Consider the following 23,336-nt stretch of genomic DNA (forward strand, 5'->3'; position numbering starts at 1 on the left):
CACTACAGCTATCATGAATCTCCAGCTTCCCAACTGTAGGTCTAGGGACTTGTCAGACGCTGTAATCACATGCATGAATTCTTTAAAATAATTATCTTTGTAGATTCTATTTCTCTGGAGAATTCTGACTATACAGATTTTGTTACCATGAAATAAAGTGGTGCAGTAAAAAATACCTAAAACATGGAAGTGGATTTGGAACTGGGTTATGGTGAAGGCTGGAAAAGTACATGCTTTAAAAAAGCCTAGGACTTCTGGTCCAAGATGGCAATGCAGAAAGACTCTGAACTCACCTCCACAGAATATACCAAATCTATACCTATTTATAGAGCAATTCCTCCTGAAGAACTGAGGGCTGACTGAACAGCTTCTGTACAACAAAAGATGGAGAGACCACAAGAGAATGTTAAGAGAAACAGAAACAAAAACTGCTGAATGAAAGGAACCCTTACCCTGTCACTGCAAACTACATTGAGGAGGGATATACTGAGGGACCATAAGCAGATTTGTGCCCTGGGGCACAGAAAAAAGGCCAAAATTTATTTATTTATTTATTTATTTATTTATTTATTTATTTATTTATTTGTAACATTTATTTATTTTATTTTTGAGACAGAGAGAGACAGAGCATGAACGGGGGAGGGTCAGAGAGAGGGAGATACAGAATCTGAAACAGGCTCCAGGCTCTGAGCTGTCAGCACAGAGCCCGACGCGGGGCTCGAACTCACGGACCACGAAATCATGACCTGAGCCAAAGTCGGCTGCTTAACCAACTGAGCTACCCAGGCGCCCCAGAAAAAAGGCCAAAATTTAAAAGGGCAACTAGATTATAAAAGATCCAGCCCTAGAACTCCACCAAATGGTGGGGGAGCTGCTGGAACTCTCTCCAGGTCAGAGGGGCCAAGGTTTACATTCTCCCTTCACCTTGATGGCATGGACTGAAGCAGGGTCCAGGTGCCCTAGCCAGCCTATCACCTCAGTAAGCCCCAGGCTCTTGTCCACACCAGCCCCCGACATCCCACCTATGTGACCCCAGTGCAATACACACCACAATATCCTTGGTCAATTCCCACTATAGCTCTGTCTTGCCAAGGTGACACAGGCACAAAACACCCCAAAACACTCCAGGCCCATACCACTTTGGCTCCAACTTGCCAGGACACCCCCAATACAGAGCTCCCCAAGAACTCCTGGCACGTGCCTGTTTTGGATCCAGATGATTCACCAAGGGACCCACTACATGCAGTGCCTTGTGACCACCCAGCCCATTCCTGCTTTGGATCTAGACAACTCACCAGGATTCCCCTATACAGAGTGTCCAGGACCATCCAGCCCCCTCTCAAGTCAGCTCCAGCTACCTCACCAGGGCACTCCCACACAAAGCACCCCAGGACACCTTCATGTGCACACACTTCAGCTTCAGCTGTCCTCAGCACAGAGATCCCTTAGACCACCCTAGCCCATGCCCACTTCAGCTTCAACTGTGCACCCTGTGCACAAAGAGCCCTGGGACCACCCAGTTTACACCTACTTTAGCTTCAGCAGTCCTGCCAGGGTGTCATCTGCGCAGAGCAGGGAACCCCAGGACCTCCAGCTTGCACCCACTTCAACTTTAGCTGCTCCATCAGGGCACCATCTGTGCAGACAGCCCTAGAACCACCCCAGTCCACACCCACTTCAGCTCAGGCCATCCCACCGGGGTACCCCAGCACAGAGTTCCCCAAGACCACCAGCCACAACTTCAGCCAGCCAGCCAAAGTCACCAGACACATGCAGTCTACACAGGAGATGGCCATACACAAGACAATTCCTTCAAGGTTAGAAGTATCTGTTCTACCTAATTCATGGAAATAAACACAGAAAGTCTGGCAAAATGAGAAGACAGAGAAATATGTTTTAAATGAAACAACAAGACAAAACCTCAGAAAAAGAACTAAATGCAATAGAGATAACCAAGCTATCTGCTAATCATTTCAAAGCAAGAAATAAATAAATAGATAGATAAATAAATTTAAAGTAATGATCACAGAGATGCTCACCAACTGGAGAGAAGCATAGATGAATTCAATGAGAACTTCAACAAAGAGAAAATATTAAAAAGGACCACGGTTGAAGAATACAATAAAGGAAATTAAAAATACACTACAAGTAATCAACAGTAGATTAAAGAATGCAAAAAACAGATCAGTGACCTGGAAGACAAGCTAATGGTAAGCACCCAAACAGAACAGCAAAAAGGAAAAAGAATTAAAAAAAAAAAAAAAAAAAGACACAGAATAGGTTACGGATCTCTTGGAAAACATCAAGTGAACAAAAATTTGCATTTAGGGGTCCCAGAAGAAAAGAGAGACAAAGGGTGAGAAAACTTACTTGAAGAAATAAGAACTGAAAACCTCCCCCAACTGGTGAAGAAAACAAATATCCAACTTCAGGGAGCACAGAGAGGTCCAAACAAGATAAACCCAAGGAGTTCCACACCACAGCACATTAATATGTAACATGTCAAAGATTAAAGATAAAGAATTTTAAAAGCAACAAGACAGAAGCAAATAATTACCTACAAGGGAAACCCCGTAAGGCTATCAGCTGATTTTTTAGCAGAAGGGATGGCATGATATATTCAAACTGCTGAATTAAAAAAAAAAAAAAACCTACAACCGAGAATGCTCTACCCGACAAAGTTATTCAGAATTGAAGGTGAGCTAAAGAGTTTCCCAAACTAAAGTTAAAGGATTTCATCACCACTTAACCAGCCTTACAAGAAATATTAAAGGGCTTCTTGAGGTGGAAAAGAAAGGCTGTATTTAGAAGAAAATTATGAAAGGAAAAAAATTTCATGGGTAAAAGCAAACACAGTAAAGGTAGTAGGGCAACCATTTATAAAGCTAGTATAAAGGTTAAAAGACATAGTAGTAAAATCAACTATATTTTTTAAATTAGAGGTGTCTGGATGGCCCAGTCAGTTGAGTGTCTAACTCTTGATTTCAGCTCTGGTCATGATCCCAGGGTCATGGGATCAAGCCCTGCACTGGGCTCCACACTGAGTATGGAACCTGCTTAAAGATTCTCACTCTCTCTCTCTCTTCCACTCTACCCCGCTTGCTCTCTATCTCTCTCAAATAAAACAAATTGGTTAAGGGGACTCACATAATAAAAAGATGTAAAATATGAAAACATATACACAAAATGTGGGATGGGAGAGTAAAAATGAAGTTCTTTTATAATGTGTTCAATCTCAAGTGACCATCAATTTAATACAGAATATCATATACCTGGATATTACATAGGAACCTCATGATAACCACAAGGCAAAAACCTGAAATAGATATGCAAAAATTAAGAGAAAGAAAGCCAAGCACAACACTAAAGAAAGTTATCAATCACAAGAAAGCAAGAAAGGAACAGAGAAGAACTACGAAACCAACCAAAAATCAGTGAACAGAAAGGTAGTAAGTACATACCTATCAATAATTAAATGTAAAAGGTCAAAATGCTCCAATCAAAAGACAGAGGGTGATAGAATGGATAAAAAAACAAGACCCACCTATATTCTACCTATAAGAGACTCACGTCAGACCTAAAGACACATACAAACTGAAAGTAAAGATATGGAAAAAGATATTCTGTTCAAATGGAAACTAAAAAAAAATCCAGGGTAGCAATACCTGTATCAGACAAAATAGACTTAACAACAAAGATTATAACAAGAAACAAAACATGGCATTACATACTGATAATGGCATCAATTCAACAAGAGGATATAACAATTGTAAATATCTATACACCCAACATCAAAGTACCTAAATACATAATACAAAGATTAACATATGTAAAGGAAGAAATCGACAGTGATACAACAACAGTAGGGAACTTTAACACCCCATTTCATCCAGACAGAAAATCAATAAGGAAACAGCTTTTGAATGACACATCAGAACAGACCAACTTAACAGATATATACAGAACATTCCATCCAAAAACGACAGAATACACATTCTTTCCAACTGCACGTGGAACATTCTCCATGGCAGATGACATGTCAGTCCACATAATAAGTCTCAATAAATTTAAGAAAACTGAAATCATATCAAGCATCTTTTCCAACCATAACAGTACAAAACTAGAAATCAATTACAAGAAAAAAAAAATGGAAAAAACACAAACACGTGGAGGTTAAACAACATGCTATTAAACAACTGATTGGTCAATGATGAAATCAAAGAAGAAATTTAAAAATATATGTATTAGTACAAGAAGTTCTAGCCATAGCAATCAGACAAGAAAAAGAAAAGGGCTCCAAATTGGTAAAGAAGTAAACTATCACTATTTGCAAATGACAGGATACTATTCATAGAAAACCTTAACTCCACCAGAAAAAAACATTGGAATAAATTAATTCAGTAGCCTCAGGATACAAAATTAATATACAGAAACCTGTTTTGTTTCTATATACTAATAACAAAGTATCAGAAATAGAAATTAAGGAGTGCCTGGGTGGTTCAGTTGGTTGAGCGTCTGACTTAGGCTCAGGCACTTAGGCTCAGGCTGTGATCTCACGGTTTGTGAGCTCGAGCCCCACATCAGGCTCTCTGCTGTCAGTGTGGAGGCCGCTTCAGATCCTCTGTCCTCCTCTCTCTCTCTGAACCTCCCCAGCTCACACGCTTTCTCTCAAAAATACATAGAAACATTAAAAAAAATAGAAATTAAAGAAACAATTCCACTTACAATAGCACCAAAAAGAATAAAATACTTAGAAACAAATTTAGTCAAGAAAGTGAAAGATCTGTACTCTAAAAACTATGAAATATTGATGAACAAAACTGAAGATGTCACAAATGAAAAGATAGTCCATGCTCACGGATTGTACGAATATTGTTACAACAGCCATACTACCCAAAGCAATCTACAGATTCAATGCAATCCCTATCAAAATACCAACAGTAATTTTCACAGAACTAGAACAAAAAATACTAAAATTTGTATGGAACCATTAAAGACCCCAAATAGCCAAAGCAATCTTGAAAAAGATTGCAACATTTTTCTAGATGTCATTTCGGCAAGGGAAACAAAAGCAAAAATTAACTATTGAGACTACACCAAAATAGAAAGCTTTTGCACAGCAATGGAAAGCATTAATAAAATGAAGAGGCAACCTACTGAATAAGAGAAGATATTTGCAAATTATATGTCCAATAAGGGGTTAACATCCAAAGTATATAAAGAACTTCTACAACTCAACACCAAAAAACCCCAAATAATCTAATGGGCAGAGAAAGTGGGCAGAAAACCCAAAAAGAAATTTTTGCAAAGACATTCAGATGACCAATAGACACATGAAAAGATGCTCAACATCACTAATCAGCAGGGCAAATCAAACCACAATAAAATATCAGATTACACCTGTCAGAATGGCTAGAATCAAAAGACAAGAAACAAGAGTTGGTGAATATGTAGAGGGAAAAAAACACTCAATGCACTGTTGGTGGGAATGCAAGCTGGTGCAGCCACTGTGGAAAACAGTACGGAGGTTCCTTAAAACATTAAAAAATAGAAATAGAATACAAAATACAAAAATACATATATATAAATATGATCCAGTAATTCCACTTCTGAGTATTTACCAAAGAAAACAAAAACACTAATTCAAAAAGATATATACACCCCTACATAGCCAAGATATGATAGCAACCTAAATGTCCATCAACAGATAGATAAAGATGTGAGATACATACACACGCACACTAAAATATTACTCAGCCATGGGGCACCTGGATGGTTTAGCTGGTTGGGTGTCTCACTTGATTTCAGCTCAGATCATGATCTCTCGCTGTAAGCACAGAACATGCTTGGGATTCTCTCTCTCCCTCTCTCTGCACTCATGCTCTCTCTTTCTCTCTCAAAAATAAATGAACTTAAAAAAAAAAGTTCTAGGGGCGCCTGGGTGGCTCAGTCGGTTAAGCGGCCGACTTACGCTCAGGTCATGATCTCACGGTTCGTGAGTTCGAGCCCCGCGTTGCATTCTGTGCTGACAGCCTAGAGCCTGCTTCAGATTCTGTGTCTCCCTCTCTCTCTGCACCTCCCCTGTTCGCACTCTGTTTCTGTCTCTCAAAAGTAAATAAATGTTTAAAAAAATTTTTTTTTAAAAATCCTTCTAGGGGCACTTGGGTGACTCAGTCGGTTAAGTGCCTGACTCTTGGTTTCGGCTCAGGTCATGATCTCGCTCGTGAGTGAGATCTCACTCCGTGCTGACAGTGCAGAGCCTGCTTGGGATTCTCTCTCTCTCCCTGCCCCTCTCTGCTTGTGCACACGCTCTCTCTCTCACTCAAAATAAATAAATAAACTTAAAAAAAAGTTCTGGGGCACCTGGATGGTTCAGTCAGATAAGTGTCTGCCTCCTGATTTCAGCTCAGGTCATGATCTCACGGTTGCGTGACCAAGCATCACATTGCACTCTGTGCTGACAGTGCCGAGCCCACTCGGGATTCTCTCTCTCCCTCTCTCTCTGCTCCTCCCCTGCTCATGCTCGCTTGCTCACTCGCTCTCAAAATAAATAAAGATTTTAAAAAATAACAAAATAAAAGGTTCTATTATAAAAATAAATAAATAATAACATAACAAAATATTACTCAGCCATAAAAAAAAAAAGGAGATCTTGCCATATGTCACACCTGGAGAGTATTACACTAAGTGAAATAAGTCAGACAGCAGAAAACAAATACCATATGATTTCACTTATAAGTGGAATCTGAAAAACAAAACGAATGAACAAAGCAGAAACAGATCCATAAATACTGAGAACTGGTGGTTGCCAGAGGGAAGGGGGTTGAAGGCATGGGTAAGTAGGGGTGAAAGGGTGAGAGGTACAGGCTTCCAGTTATGAAATGAATCAATCATGGGGATGAAAGGTATAGATTAGGGAATACAGTCAATAGTATTTTAATAGTGCTGTATAGGACCCACACTTGTGAGCATAGCATAACACAGAGTTGCTGAATCACTATGTTGCACACCTGAAACTAATGTAATACTATTTGTCAACCATACTTCAATAAACAAAATAAACAAATAAAAAGAAAAATTTTGTAAAATGTAGACTCCTGTGAAGGGACTGTTAGCAATAATAGGGATGTTAAATGCAACTTCAACAAGGTCTCAAGGAGAAAAAATAAGAGCTATGGGGAAAGCTTCTATAATCTTAGAGGATATATATATCATAAATCGAATGCTGGTAAATATGAACATTAAAGACCATTCTGGTGAGGTTTCAGACAGAATCAAGGAACAGATTGTTGGAAACTGGAGAAACGGCAATCCTTGTTATAAAATGGCAAAGAACTTGGCTACATTGTGTTTTAGTGAAAGATAGAACTTGTGAACAATGAAATTATTTAGCTGAAGAGATTCCGAAGCAAACTGTTGGAAGGTGAAGATTGGGATCCTCTACAGTAAAATGCAAGAGGAGAGAAATGAACTGAATTGTTAAGCAAAAAGGAACCAGAACTTAAAGCTTCGGAAAATACTCAACCCACGTTGCAAAAAATGAGAACACATGTGCTGAAAAGAACACCAAAAGTGTGGCTGGACTATCACTCAATAAAGAGATAATGAGATTTCACAAGGAAAAACCATACTAGTTTGAAATGAGACAAAATGAAGGAAGGCTGTCAGACTTCTTGATTCTACGGGAAGGACAGTAGAGCTATTCAGCTGCAAACCTGCACCATTCTCTAAGAAAAGGAGAAGAGATCATGAAGGTGATTCAGAGATCAGGCTGCCTTACTTCTTGTTTCAACAGATCAACAGCCTCCATCCAGAAGCCTTGGGACTGGGACGACTGCCCCAGTGGGTCCAGAAGGCGGGATATCAAGCTAAAGATTTTCTCAAGCTTTAAGATCTAATAGAATTTGTCTTGCTAGGTTTTGGCCTTGCTAGGTTTTGGACTTGCTTGGGACCCATCCCCCCTTTCTTCCATCTGATTTCTCCCTTTTGAAATGGGAATGTCTATTCCATGCCTATCCCACCACTGTATTTTAGAAACACATACTTGTCTGGTTTCCCAGGTCCACAGCTAAAGAGGAATTTTCTCAGGAGAAATCATACCTTGAGTCTCACCCTATCTGGTTTAAATGGTATTTAGATAAGACTCTGGACTTGACAGTTGGTGCTGTAATGAGTTAAGACTTTTAGGGGCTGTCAGGATGGAATGAATGTATTTTGCATTGTGAGAAGAACATGAATTTGGGGGACCATTGGCAAAATGTTTGGGCTGAATGCTTGTATCCCTCCTAATTCATATGTTGAGCCCCTATGTCCCCATTGTTGCTGTATTTGGAGACAGAAGTCTCTAAGGAATTATGGTTAAATGAGGTCATAAAGGATGGGGCCCTGATCTGACAAGCTTTATGTCCTTGAAGAGACACCAGAGGCCTCACTCACACATGTATGTACACACACTCACTAGCACACGTGCTCTCTCTCTCTACCTCTTTCTCCCTCGATGTGCTCGCACCAAGAAAACGTTATGTGAGGACACAGCAAGAAGGTAGCTATCTACAATCCAGAAAGAGAGTTCTTGCCAAGAACTGAATTGGCTGGAACCTTAACCATAGACTTCTAGCCTCCAGAACTGTAAGAAAATAAATTTCAGTTTAAGCCATCCAGTCTATGTATTTTGCTATAGTAGCCCAAACTGACTAATACTTGAGCCAAAGACTTAAGAGAAAAGGCATTTAATAGAGACCAATCCTAATATGTTAGAATTAGCCAACAAGAAGTTTAAAGTACCTATTATAACCACATTCAAGAACATAAATAAATAAAATCTATGAAAAAGAAACAATCAGAAATTCTAGAATTGAAAAATACAATATTTAAACTAACATATTCACTACATAGGCTTAACAGCAAACTGGAGAGGGAAGAAGAGTCAATGAACCTGAAGACAGTAACAAAGAAATTATATAATCTGAAGTATAGGGAAAAAAAAAAAAAGAATAAAAATGAACAAATCTCCATGAGCTGTGAGGCAATATCAAAATTCTAATATGTGTATAATTGGAATCCCAGAAGAGGACAAAGAGAATAAGGCAGAAATATATTTGAACAAATAATGGCAGAAATTTCCCAAATTTGATGAGATTTATAAATTCAAGAAACTCAGAAACCATAAACAGGATACACGCAAGAAAACCACACCCAGGCACACCACAGTCAAAGCTGAAGACCAAAGATAAAAATCTGTAACGCAGCATGAGAAAAACAATACATAACATACAAAAGAAAACAATATGAATGACTGCTAACATCTTTCCAGAAAAAAATAGAGACCAAAGGACAATGGAACATTTTAAAGTGCTGAAACAAAAAACTGTCAATCCAAAATTCTATATCCAGCAAAAATATCCTTCAAGAATGAAGACAAAATAAAGACATTATTAAATAAACAAAAACTTACAGGCACCTGGGTGGCTCAGTCAGTTAAGCAACCAACTCTTGATTTTGGCTCAAGTCATGATCTCAAGGTTCATAAGATTGAGCCCCACTTCAGGCTCTGCACTGTAAGTGCAGATTCTGTCTCCCTCTCTCTCCCCTTCCCCTGCTTGTGTGCATGCATGCTCTCTCTCTCTCTCAAAATAAATAAACTGTTAAATAAATAAATAAAAACTTGGGCAATGTGTTACCAAAGACCTACACTACAAGAAATGGCAAAGAAAATTCTTCAGGTATAAAGACAATGATATGAGACAGAAATTAAGAAATTCTTATCTTCAATAAGAAATGAAAAGTACCAGAAATGGCAAATGTGGATAAATATAAAAGATCAATTTTTTTCCTCTTAATTTCTTTAAAATACATGTCTGTTTGGAGCAAAAATTATCACACTGAATGTGGAGTATTAACACATGTAGCTATAATACATATGATAGTTAAAACATAAAAGATGGTGGTAAATAGACCTGTAGAGTTACAAAACTCTCATATCTTACACAAAGTGGAACAATATTAACTCAGACACACTATTGTAGCCATCACCTGCTTTCTACAGTGACAATGTACCTTAACTTCTCTGAGGCCCAAGGAAGACAAGGAAAGAATAAAGCTTTCCTCCAAAGTTTTCCTTCACCAGAAGTCCAACACCTTTCACTTGGGGCTCATGTCTTTAAGAATAAACTTTGGTCTTAAAATACAAAGTTTTAACAACTGAAAAGGGTTCCATCTCTCCTATAGGAAAACAAGCAATGAATGCAGGAAGCTGTATTAATTAGAAATATACTTGTCTTCTTTCTCTGCAAAATGAGTTGAAATCTATATTCATTTCAGACTCGCATAATATCAAGTCTAGGAACTGAGTTCATTTAACTTTTTATACAATTCAATACGGTATCTGGAAAACTGACCTTGATTTCCTTTATTCCTTTCTTTGCTTTTAAAGTTTCTTCAGCAGACTTTGTCTTCTCATTCTTCTTCACTGTGTCAGTCACAAGTTTCTTTCCACTTGGTATAACCCCAAAGAATTTCCGAATATCCTAAAAGCAAAAATGGACATGCATAAACAAACATTAACGGCACAAAATGTGAATTTCACTTGCAAACGGGGACACCTGTACACACACTGGTTTGCCCTCAGCAATTTCTTCACAGTGCAATAACTCCACCATGTGCAGCAGTGTTCTTTTCACGTGCAAAAGTTTACTGATAAAATTACCTGGGTTAAGAACCCTTCGCCTAATGAAAAATAGTTATTAATTCTCAGAATTTGGCAAAAGCAGGACAAAAATGAGCAATGAAATTGTTCTTAACAACAGCATAATTACTAAAGAGGCAAGTCATATGCGCATATTCATCCCACCTCCCCAGGCACAGTGAGAGAGAAGACAAATGTTGAAGAGTACAATCCTTGCCCATGGCATTTATACTCCAGTTTGAAAGAAGGATACCTTTCACAACTCTGATCATTTAAGGCTTAATAACTTAAAACTTAATCACTTAATAACTAAAAACCTTGAAGTTACTCTTCTTTATAGGATTTTTCCAAATTCTGAAGTAAATATTTTATGCTTATTACAATATTCTCTTTAATTGCTCTATCCCTTTGTGTTAAGCTGAAATCAAATTAATCATAATGAAACATTTACAATGTAATTTACAATTAAAATCACTCACTTTTATCTTTTGCATACATATTCTTCCCTACCCTTTTAGATTTTAGCTTTGAACACGGGACGGTGTAGAGAACAGGAATAGATCTTGGAATCAGAAAGCCTCAGTATGAATCTCTACTCCACTGCTTTTTATGTGTGACCTTGGGCAGGTTACTTTAATCTGATTTCTCATCAGTAAAGTGGGACTAATACTACCTACACCTTATGAGGATAATTAATGTTGGCTCAGTAAAAAGCTTCCCTTTCCCTCATTTATGAACTATTATTCCTTCATATCACTGAAACGTCTCTACTTACAATTATCTCTGCTCCCAGGCAAGGATATAAGGAACACAAAATAATGAGATCTGAATAAGGATCTGAATTCCTAAGAACTGGGTTCAAGAGCCAAGTGTTCTCCTCTTCCTATCTTACGTTCCTGAGTTTTCAATCCTTTTAACCTGTTCCCTGTTCCTCTCTTTATTGTGGTGAGCAAAATGCCTGTTGAAAGTACTTTGCCGGGGCACCTGGGAGGTTCAGTCAGTTGAGCATTGACTCTTGATTTCAGCTCAGGTCATGATCTCAGGGTCATGGGATCAAGCCCCACTTTGGGCTCAGCACTGAGCATGGAGACTGCTTAAGATTCTCTCTGTCTCTGTCTCTGTCTCTCTCCCTCTCTGACCCTCTCCCCCACTCGTGTGCTCGCTCGCTCTCTCTCTCTCAAATACAAAAAAATTCTTAAAGGTACTTTGTGAGGTGTAAGAAAGTTAACAATTCTTTCCTAGAACCTGGCAGTAAATATCATACTCTTAAAATGTCACAAATCCCAAATAAGCATGTTATGCACACACAAAAATAGCTTTGTGTCTAAGCAAATAAACAAAGCAGATAAATGAGGTACACAGACACTAAATTTCTTTTAAAAGATTATAGACCTCTCTGATTTTATGTTCTCTTTTGTAACCTGCTTAACACAGAAAAGTCACAAATCCATCCTAATAAAATCTAAGTCTAAAAAATATTGTTTACAGAATGAATACTTCACCTATGAGGCTAAGACATTTGTGTCAAGTGCTAAATAAAGAAAAATAGGCAATAAAGAAAGGCACAGTCTTCCATATAACTTACAAAAAACTGGGTTTGCGGTTGACAACTATTTACTTTATTGCTTCTGGAGGAAATGACAGTTTCACACCAGAGTTTCACTTTTAAAATTACCAACTGATTTTTCATTCAAATGGTGGTGACGGTTTGTACGCATGCATGCACCCTTACACACAGCACAACACATGTACCATGGAAATACCAAAACTGAATATTAATAATCAGGTTAAAGTCACTGCTGGTTTTCAAACTGTATTAGGCACACAAACGCTTACAACCACAAAAGAAAACAAAATATAATTCAGGAAATGGAATGGTTGGTTATGTTAAGGCTCTCTGACTTTTGTGTTTCATACTCAGCATTGTTACTTTTCCTTCCTAACTAATCCTTTCTATTCACATCCCCTTTCTCTTCCTTTTCTTTATTCTACCCTACTCTCTCACTCCCCACACCCTTACACTCTGATGGCAGCAGAACAGTCAAATAACAACATTCTGATCTATCCCAATGCGCACTGAAAATCTAAACTTTTGGAAAAGAATTTTCATCACAAGGAAAGCCAATTAACTCACACCTTTTAGGATTATCTCCAATGTGAACAGCCATCTTGTATATAAACATCTAAAAGACAAGGGTCACTAATTTGGCCTTAGAGAGTGACTTCACTTTACCCTTCAATTAACATTCCCTAGTCTAGTACTCCCAGTTTTCAAACATTTCATGAAATGGCGAACAAGTCTAGTGGCTAATCATACTCCCAAATAATAGATCTAAACATCACTCTTGGGGCACCTGGGTGGCTTAGTCAGTTAAGCACCCAACTTTGGCTGAGGTCACGATCTCCGGGTTTGAGAGTTCAAGCCCCACATCAGGCTCTGTGCTGGCAGCTCAGAGCCTGGGGTCTGCTCCTGATTCTGTCTCTCCCTCTCTCTCTTTGCCCCTCCCCCACTTGCACTGTCTCTCTCTTTCTCAAAAATAAACATTAAAAAAAATGTTTTAATTTAAACACCATTCTTGAATGCACAAAATAATTATTCCTGAGTATATGAGTAGAAGAGGGAACCGATCTTAATTTACTTTTATAATCTTGGCAAAGGGAAAGTCTTCTAAGTATAACATCAAGCCTAGAAACCATCCATAAAGGAAGACAGATCTGACTACATAACAAGAAAAGATGCCATAAACAAAAGTTAAAATACAAGTAACTAACTTGAAAATATCTACAATATATGGTGTATATATAGGGTCCCTACAAACCAATAAGATAGCTGAGTAGAAAAATGAATTAAAGCTACTAGTAAGCAAATTATAAAAAATGCAAATAATCAACAAATAATAAGAGATGTTCAACTTCACAAATAATAAACAAATAAATTGAAGCTGGATTATTTTTCTCTAAATGTTAAAAGACTGATAATGCCCAGATTTGTCAAGGATATGGGGGAACAGATGCTCACAAACTATTCTGCTGTAAAAGTAAAAACTGGTATACTGGAGGACAAAAACTCATCTTGAAGACAATCAGCAATACTTGTCACAATTTTAAATGTGCATATCCATTGTCACAGGAAGTCCATTTCTAAAAGAAATGATAAAAGAAATAACATTATTTTTATTTGGGGAGACCAAAAAAAAGTAATTAACTCTTCTTATTTTCTTCTTCAACAGTTACTAGTTGAACAAGTAATTCAGGTCAAATAAGGCAAAAACTTGGGCAAAAATCACATCAAAGTTAAAACAAATTTTAGCACAGATAGCTAATAATAACAAGTTTATGTGCTTTTACTTACAGCTACTGGACACAGATTTCTCTCTCTCGATTCTGTGAGGTATATAAGGCAAACAGAATATCTCTGTTTTATAGATAAGTGGAATTAAGACAGACAAAGGCTTTCTATCCGTTTTGCCATTTAGTACCGGACACTTGGGATGAATTACATAACTTCTCTGCCTCTCAGTTTCCTCACGTTACCACCTGCCTCATAAAATTCCTGTGGGGATTAAGGTGGCACACCAAAAACCTCCACCACGGAACCTGGTCCTCCAAATCCCTTTCAGTTTTCCACTTGACCATGACTGCCCCTTCATAGTTTTCCTACAACTCTAAAGATCTATGCAAAGTAGCCATACCCCACAATTAGCAGTATGGCATTTCCCTTCTCATTCCTGACAAGTTTGTATGCTTAGAGGCGGGCACTGTGCCAGGGACTTAGAACACAAACAGGAAAATGCCCTCATGAAGCTACCTGGGAGAGAAATTAGTATATAAAGAATTAAATACAGGGGCGCCTGGGTGGCTTGGTCGGTTAAGCGTCCGACTTCGGCTCACGTCATGATCTCACGGTCCGTGAGTTCGAGCCCCACGTCGGGCTCTGTGCTGGCAGCTCGGAGCCTGTTTCGGATTCTGTGTCTCCCTCTCTCTCTGCCCCTCCCCTGTTCATGCTCTGTCTCTCTCTGTCTCAAAAATAAATAAACATTAAAAAAAAATTTTTTTTTAATAAAATAAAAAAAAAAGAATTAAATACAAAAGAGTGCTAAGACAGAGCTTCTCACAAAACTAGAAGACAGGAACAACTAACACAGACACCTTTCCAAAAGAAGCAACACCTGAATTAAGTCCTAAGATGATTAAATGAGATTTTTTTTTTTAAGTAACCTCCACCCCCAACGTGGGGCTTGAACTCACAACCCCAAGACCGAGAGTCACATGCTGTACTGACTGAGCCAGCCAGACTATACTTTTGATAGTCATATAAATCTGAGTTTGAAGGCACTGCTGTTAAGTTCCATAGAGCAGGCCTAGCTCACCACTCTATCTCAAGCACAGGGCCAGCACTTGAGATAATGTTGGATGAATGCAATGGAGCACTGGCTGGCTCAGTCAGTAGAGCTTTTGAGTTCAAGCCCCACACTGGGAGTGATTACTTAATAATAAAAGCTTTAAAACTATACGTATCGGTTGAACACATGAGCAGTTATTTCTAAGGTCACTGACCTTTACATCTGGGCTCCCTCCAAAAGAGAGGTTCTTGATTATGTAAAATGAAACTCATGGTAGATGTGTTTTTAAAAAATTGAGTATTAACATAATCTTTAATTGAGATTAATTTTTTGCTATGACTTTACCTATTGCTTTTGACTTTAAGAAATTTTAAGTGGGTATTAAATTAACACTTATTGTGTATTAATTCTGAAATAAATTATTAAAGTTGACCTATAATTAACCCTTGAAATATGGTACTCTCTTGTCATATTATAATATTGTGGCTACAAAAAACAAAATAGTTTCACTCTTTCTACAATATTTCCTCTTCAAATTTGTTTTCGCCAAACTAATTATCTTTTAGAAATCATATATATCTCTACATATAATCAATGTTAATGATACAGCAAAGTCTAGCACTGGCCTCAAGAAATTCTAAGATACCAGTGAGTAAAAAAGAAGTGTGATCTGAAAAATTTTTAAATAATCACAGGTTCTATCCAGGAAGAATTTTAAGAACCTGCATCAAATTCCTCTTTATTCCTTCATTCATTTATTCATTCAACAAATATTCACTGAGAGCCTTCTATGAACCACGAACTCTTCTCGGTGCTTGGAATAAACAAAACAGACAAAAGTCTCTGTTTCTGTGGAGGTTTCATTCTACTTTTCTATTCTTGGTCTTTCTGTCTTTAGAAAATAAAGCAAAACACAGGAAATAAAGAACAGACAATATAAAGCACAGAAAGGGAAAAGAAATAGAGAAATATGATTATGGAAGTATCTGCCTCTCCTACTTGCCCTGGAATCTGCTCAGTCTACCTAAGAGGCTGCTCCCAAGAAGTGAAAACACCCAATTCTATTCTTGGTTGTGTTGAGGAAGATGTGTGAAATTCTGAAGCCATAATAAGTGTAATCACATGAGTCCGAGACTACTCTTTCAATGAAATACTGTACTACAGAAAGTTTTCAGGTGTATCTGATCCAAAAGTACTAACCAACACCGGCAAAATTAAACAGAAAATGGAAATTAATTAATTTAGATTTTTAAAAAATAAATTCTCCTTCAAACATGCATACTTGGAATAACTGAAACATTTAAAACTCTTTATGCCTGATCTAATGATTTATTTAAACATTTTGACATTTTCACCACGGTTAATGTAGTCTGATTATGGTTTTTATTCATCCAGAAGTCAACTTTTTACAGCTGACTTCTGATCTAAAAAATCAAATTTATACTATTTCAATGAAGACTGAAATTAAGTTCAAATCGAAAACAGATCTACCAACCTAAATGTCCACTGACAGATGAACAAAGACCACATGGGGTTTACACACACACACACACACACACACACACACACACACATATATATGTATTATAATTATATATACAATAAATATTATATTATATATGTAATAAAATACATATATATATTATTCAGCCATAAAAATAATGAGATCTTGCCATTTATGACAACATGGATGAACCTAGGGGGTATTATGCTAAGTAAAATTAAGTCAGACAGAAAGAAAAATACCACATGATTTCATTTATATGTGAAATCTAAAAAACAAACAAAAAGCACAAAAAGACCATAAATACTGAGAACTGGTGGTTGCCAATGGGAAGGAGGTTGAAGAGATAGGCAAAATGTACAAAGGGAAGTGGGAGATATAGGCTTCTAGTTATGAAACGAATAAGTCACAGGGACAAAAAGGTACAGCATACAGAATACAGTCAATGATATTGCAATAGCATTTTATGGTGACACATGACAGCTAAGCGTGTGGTGAGCACAGCATATAGAGTTGTCAATTCACTATTTTCTACACCTGAAATGAATGTGTGTCAACTATACTTCAATTTAAAAAACAAATAATTGGGGGGCATCTGGGTGACTCTTGATTTCAGCTCAGGTCATGCTCTTACGGTTTGTGGGATCAAGCCCCACACTGGGCTCTGCACTGACAGTGCAGAGGCTGCTCAGGATTCTCTGCCTCTCCCTTGCTCGCTCTCTCTCTCTCTGTCTCTCTCAAAATAAATAAATAAATAAACAAATAAATAAATATTAAAGAAAATAAAAAATAATTTTAAAAAAATAGACCTACCACATAATAAATACTGTATTTCTCTAGGCTATATTACTTATTGTCATTAAATGTTCAATAGATTAGAGGGGCGCCTGGCTGGCTCAGTCGGAAGAGCGTGCAACTTTTTTTTTTTTATGTTTATTTTTCGGAGAGAAAGAGAGAGAGAGAGAACAAGCAGGGGAGAGGCAGAGAGAGAGGGAGACGCAGAATCTGAAAAAGGCTCCAGGCTCCGTGCTGTCAGCACAGAGCCCAACACAGGGCTAGAACTCATGAGATCGTGACCTGAGCCAAAGTCAGACACTTAACCAATCAAGCCACCCAGGCACCCCAGCATGTGACTCTTGATCTCAGGGTTGTAGACTCAAGCCCCATGTTGCGTGTAAAGATTACTTAAATAAACTTTAACAAAAATGTTCGATAGATTAAAGTAGAAAGGGCTAGAAAAGATGTTTTCGTACCAGTAAATTTTCTATTCTAGTTAATTTCTCTTTTATTGGAAATAAAGTTTATTTGTACTTCATCAAATACTTATTAAAAATGTACCATGTGCCAGGCACTGTACAGCAGTTCCCTATCCTTGTGGCTCCTGTCCCTGCAAAACTTATACGCTAGTACAAGATGCTGTCAGTAACAGGTTGCCTATCTATTAATATCCAAAACATGTGCCAAGTAAACAGAGGCGTGTTCTTTTCACTAAACACACCAGGGTTTTGTTTTGTTTTTTACACTTTTGTGGATCTGACAAAAGCTATGAATATTTTCCACAGAAATATGCAAAAACACACTATAATAAAAATTTATCCCTGGTTCCTGGCACAGAGCTCCTAAAAACCTTGGAATTTCCTAAGTGACAGAAGTGTCTTCTGTTATTTACAATCAGTCCTTTGGATCACACCTAAGTTTATACTAATGAGGCAATGTAGGATGGAAACTGGTCACTAGAAAGGCCAAGAATGGGAACTCTCAGCCCCACTCCTAGTTCTACAGGGAGAAGAGGTGGACTGAAGATTAGATTATAAAGACTCTTGAATAAGCAAGGTTCGATGTTTGAAGAGCTTCTGGGTTGGTCAACATATCAAGCTGCTAGGAGGGTGGCATACCCAAAGACAGCACGGAAGCTCTGTACCCCCCAACCCCCCATATCTTACCCTACAAACCTTCTCCTTCCCTTTAGCTGTTCCTGAGTTGTAGCCACATAATAAACCGGTAAATATAAGTAAAATGTTTCCCTGAGTTCTGTGAGCCACCATAGCAAATTATCAAACCTGAGGAGGAGGTCCTGAAAAGCCCTGACTTAGAGCCAGTCAGTCAGAAGTATAGGTGGACTAGGGCTTGTAACTGGTTTCTGAAGTGGGAGCCACTTTGTGGGACTGAGCCCCTTAACTTATGCAGTCTGCACTAAATCTGAATAGTGTTGGAAGTAAACTGAACTGTAGGACACCTAGTTAGTATCAAGAGAACTAGAGAACTGACTGATGGCAAAAAACACCCCACACATACAAAACTTTGCGTGTAATCTAAAATTCAGGGGTTTTCCCTGAAACCTACTAATGGTTCTCCATGAATCCGAAATCAAAAACTTCTGATCCACATACACTCAAGCTAACTCACATCCATCTCAACCTCCGTACCAAGTATATACACACTGATACCTCCTAAATCTCTCCTCAATCTCTCCACCCCACACCTCCCCTAAGTTCCATATCACGTAGCCAATAGTCTGCCGATACATCTCTGTCCAAATGCCCCAAAGATACCTCCAATCCATAATGTCCAAAACTAAGCTCGTATTTCTGTGGGACTTGCTTCTCTCCCTTTATTCCCCACCTCAATGCATGGCACCACCATTCACCCAAAACAGAAACCTGGGTACTGTTTTTCCTCCTCACTCTGACTCTCCACCTATTCATCCTATCTCTCAAATATTATTGTCCCCTTCCCTCTTTTTCTTTTGCCAATGCCCAGAGTCAAGGCATCATTTATTTACTTCTTTAATAAACACTTAAATAGGACTTGCTCTGTGCCAAGCAATAATTTAAGCACTTTAAAAATATTTACTCATTTAATCCTCATAACAACCCTATGACTTTTTTAACTTCAACTCCAGAATTAAAAAAATTGAGAATGCCAACAAGATATTCTCTAGTAAAAGTTTTGAAATTTAAGATGCTCTTAAACGTAAGCAAAAAAAGACTTCTTGCATTTTCTACCTTAAGGTGTAACTAACAATTCTACAACACTATTAGAGAGAAGCATCACCTAGTAGGCAGCCCAAATGTAATTTTAACATACATAAGCCAAGACAAAATACCCAACTTTGCCAAGTACTCAAAAAAAAAAAAAAAAAAAATCTTGCATTTTTAGAGTCCTTTACCTGTACCAAGAAGTTTCCAACTTGGTTCATTATATAAATCCACTAGTAGAGTTAGAGATGAAAAAAAATTTTGCAGTAAATACTCCTAAACCCATACAGAAATAAGCTTTCACTGACCTCTAGCTTTAGAAGGTCAAAGTACAAAAGCCACTATATATTTACTTTGAAGTATAATCAAAAAACTTCAAGTTACTTTTTTCCACTGCTGATGAGCTCAACCAACAAACAAGTTATATTTGCCTATCAACAATGCAAAAAGAAAACAAATTATGTCACTCTGTTCACTTATCTTTGAAAGGTACAGGATTTTATGCAAAGTAAGTATGGCAGTGCTCTGTAGAGTAATTGCCACAATGTATCTTGGCCTCACTTCTCTACTTTGAAAGTAACAAAGAGGGGCGCCTGGGTGGCTCAGTCGGTTGGGCGGCCAACTTCGGCTCAGGTCATGATCTCGCAGTCCATGAGTTCTAGTCCCGCGTCGGGCTCTGTGCTGACAGCTCGGAGCCTGGAGCCTGCTTCATATTCTGTGTCTCCCTCTCTCTGACCCTCCCCTGTTCATGCTCTGTCTCTCCCTGTCTCGAAAATAAATAAACGTTAAAAAAAAAATTTTTTTTTTAAAGAAAGTAACAAAGAAATATAAATATTTCTGATTAATATTTTTTTTAACGTTTTATTTATTTTTGAGACAGAGAGAGACAGAGCATGCACGGGGGAGGGGCAGAGAGTGAGGGAGACACAGAATCGGAAGCAGGCTCCAGGCTCTGAGCCATCAGCCCAGAGCCCGACGCGGGGCTCAAACTCACGGACCGCGAGATCATGACCTGAGCCGAAGTCGGCCGCTTAACCGACTGAGCCACCCAGGCGCCCCTCTGATTAATATTTTTAAGTCAACCACCAAATCCACAAGAAGAAACTGATTATCAGCAAACTTCACAAAACCTGTCCAAATATAAGAATCTTTTATCCTGAAAAACACTAATATACAAATTATATATTTGACTAATATACACAATGATTTAACTGGTAGCACAGGAGAGACAAGCTGTGGAATAAAGTATTTAAAACTATATTAAGGTCTTACACTTTGAAAGCAAAAAGTTGTTAGAATGCTTTCCCTGAGATCAGGAAAAAGATGCAACCACTCCCATCACTTCTAGTCAACACTTGTGAAGGTTCCAGCAAAAGCATTTAGGCAATAAAAAGAGAGAGATAAAAGGCACCTAGATTGGACAGGATGAAGTAAAACTATCTCTATTTACAGATGAAATGATCTTATATAGAAAAAAATCCTAAGGAATGCACGAAAAAAACTATTAAAACTACTACATGAGTTCAGCAAGGTTGCAGAATACAGATCAATATACAAAAGTTTCTACACTTTTGCAATGAACAATCCAAAATTGAAATTAAGAAAACAATTCCATTCACAATATCATCAAAAAGAACAAAATACTTAGAAGTAAACCTAATAATAGTGTAAAACCTATACTCTGAAAACTATAAAACATTGTTTAAAGAAATTAAAGATGTAAACAAATGAAAAGATAGTCCATGTTCATGGATCAGAAGACATTCTATTGTTAAGAAGGCAATACTCCCCCAAATGATCCACAGATTCAACATCATCACTATCAAATCCCAGCTGGCTTCTTTGCTGATTCTAAAATTCATGTGGAAAGTCAAGGGACCCAGAACACACAAAACAATCTTGAAAAATAACAAAGTTGAAGAACTCATACTTCCTGATTTCAAAACTTACCACAAAGGGGGGGGGGGGGGGGGAGGGCAGGCAGGGACTTACCACAAAACTACAGTAAAAATGACAGTGTGTTACTGGCACTAAGATAGGTAGGTAGGTAGGTAGGTAGGTAGGTAGATAGATAGATAGATAGATAGAGGAAAAGTACAGAGAATTAAAAAAAAAAATCCTCACACTTATGGTCACTTGATTCTTAACTAGAGAGCCAAGATAATTCAATGGGAAAAGAAATGTCTGCAAATGGTGCAGGAACAACTATCCACATGCAAAAGAATAAACATGAACCCCTACTTCACACCCTATACAAAAAATTAACTCAGGACGCCTGGGTGGCTCAGTTAGTTGAGCACCTGACTCTTGATTTCAGCTCAGGTCATAATCTCGGGGTCATAGGATGGAGCCCCACATCCAGCTCCGTGCTGAGCATGGAACCTGCTTAAGATTCTCTCTTTCTCTCCCTCTATACCCCTCTCTCCCTCCTGCTCACTCTCTCTCTAAAATAAAAAATAAAATTTAAAAATTAACTCAAAATGGATCAAGGTTAAAGGTGAGAGGTAAAACTTTTAGAAGACAGGCATAAATCTTCATGACCTTGGATTAGGCAATGGTTTCTTAGATACAACACCAAAAGCTCTGAGGAAGTGATGACTGAGGCTTGAGTAATAAGAAAAAGGCAGACATGTGAGGAAGAATGTGAACAAGGAGATGAAATAGCAAGAACAAGAGCAGAGACAGAACCAGCCTAATACACTCAAAAGACAGAGATAAGAGAGGTAGGTAGGGGCCTTATAGGTCAACTACTACTACATATGGCAAAAACTACACTATAATAGGGTGACAGCACTAGTCCAGGGGGAGCACTCATATAGTAAAACTCAATGCAAAAGGTATCCCCTAAAATGGAGCATGAAGCAACTCAGATGTATTTAGACATGACAGCTCTTCAAACAGGCTATACTCTAGGTCTCATGTGTATTTAATTCAACCTTTTGCATATGTTCAATAAATTATACCAGCCAACAAATTACATATGCTGATTTCTTAAAAATGGCATCTCAGGTTTCATTCACATTTTGAGCATGTTATTAAATTCTTATAGCAACCAAATTGTTTACATGACTTCTTTTCTATTCTTTTTATCTTTAATTTTGTTTCAATTCCTTTAATAGACATTATGTTCACTTGGTTAAAAATTCAAGAGTAAAAAAGTCTGCTTCTGATCCTGCCTCTCAGACACATATTTCCCATCTTCAGAGGTAGCAAATGTTATCAGTTCCTTGTGTATCCTTTCACACTTCAAATAAAAGTGTGTATATTCTTTTCTCTCTTTCTCTGCATAAAGTGAAACTTTACATACTGTCCTACACCCTTGTTTTTTAACTAAATTATCTTGACAACTGTTTTATATCAGGGCATAAAGTTTTCTCTTTTTTAATGCTTACGGAGTATTGGATTTTGTAGATATAGTATTTTACCCCTTTATTGATAACTTCAGTTAGAAAATATTTAAGAAAAAAAAAAAATGTAGCCCCCAGGGTAAGAGTTGTAAACGTCTATGGAAGGGCTTCAGAAGATATGCAAATTCTCTTAAATGTTGTATACATGCCCATATGTATTTCTGTGGGCAGAAAATTTGCATACCACTCACCACATTATCAAAGGGAACTGTGACCCAAAGTTAAAAACTACTGTATTACAATATAACTTGTGCCTAGGTGTTCAATAAATCTACACTGAACAGAATTTTAGTCTGGGGTTTTGCTAACTGTTGTACTAGAGACAGAAAGACTAAATTAAATACCAATGCAATCCAAAATTCTTATCTATGTTATAGAACCTTTCCCTTCAGCAAAGAGCAAAACTGACCCATCTGACCC

The 23,336-nt window shown here is 37.8% G+C and overlaps 1 protein-coding gene across 3 annotated transcripts in view; it reads right to left on the reverse strand.

Annotated features, from left to right (window-relative positions):
• Positions 1-23,336, reverse strand: part of RFC1 (replication factor C subunit 1) — an 84,002-nt gene that overhangs the window by 58,346 nt on the left and 2,320 nt on the right. For all 3 annotated transcript variants that reach the window (XR_013555310.2, XM_078446196.2, XM_078446195.2), the window contains exon 2: positions 10,398-10,526. Coding sequence is in view for 2 of the 3 variants with exons in the window: in XM_078446196.2 (XP_078302322.1) it covers positions 10,398-10,526 (129 nt within the window). In the remaining variant the exon portion in view is untranslated. The remainder of the gene's footprint in view (positions 1-10,397; positions 10,527-23,336) is intronic.

The sequence above is a fragment of the Panthera onca genome, chromosome B1 (assembly GCF_046562875.1).
Source record: "Panthera onca isolate mPanOnc1 chromosome B1, mPanOnc1 haplotype 2, whole genome shotgun sequence".
NCBI lineage: Eukaryota > Metazoa > Chordata > Mammalia > Carnivora > Felidae > Panthera > Panthera onca.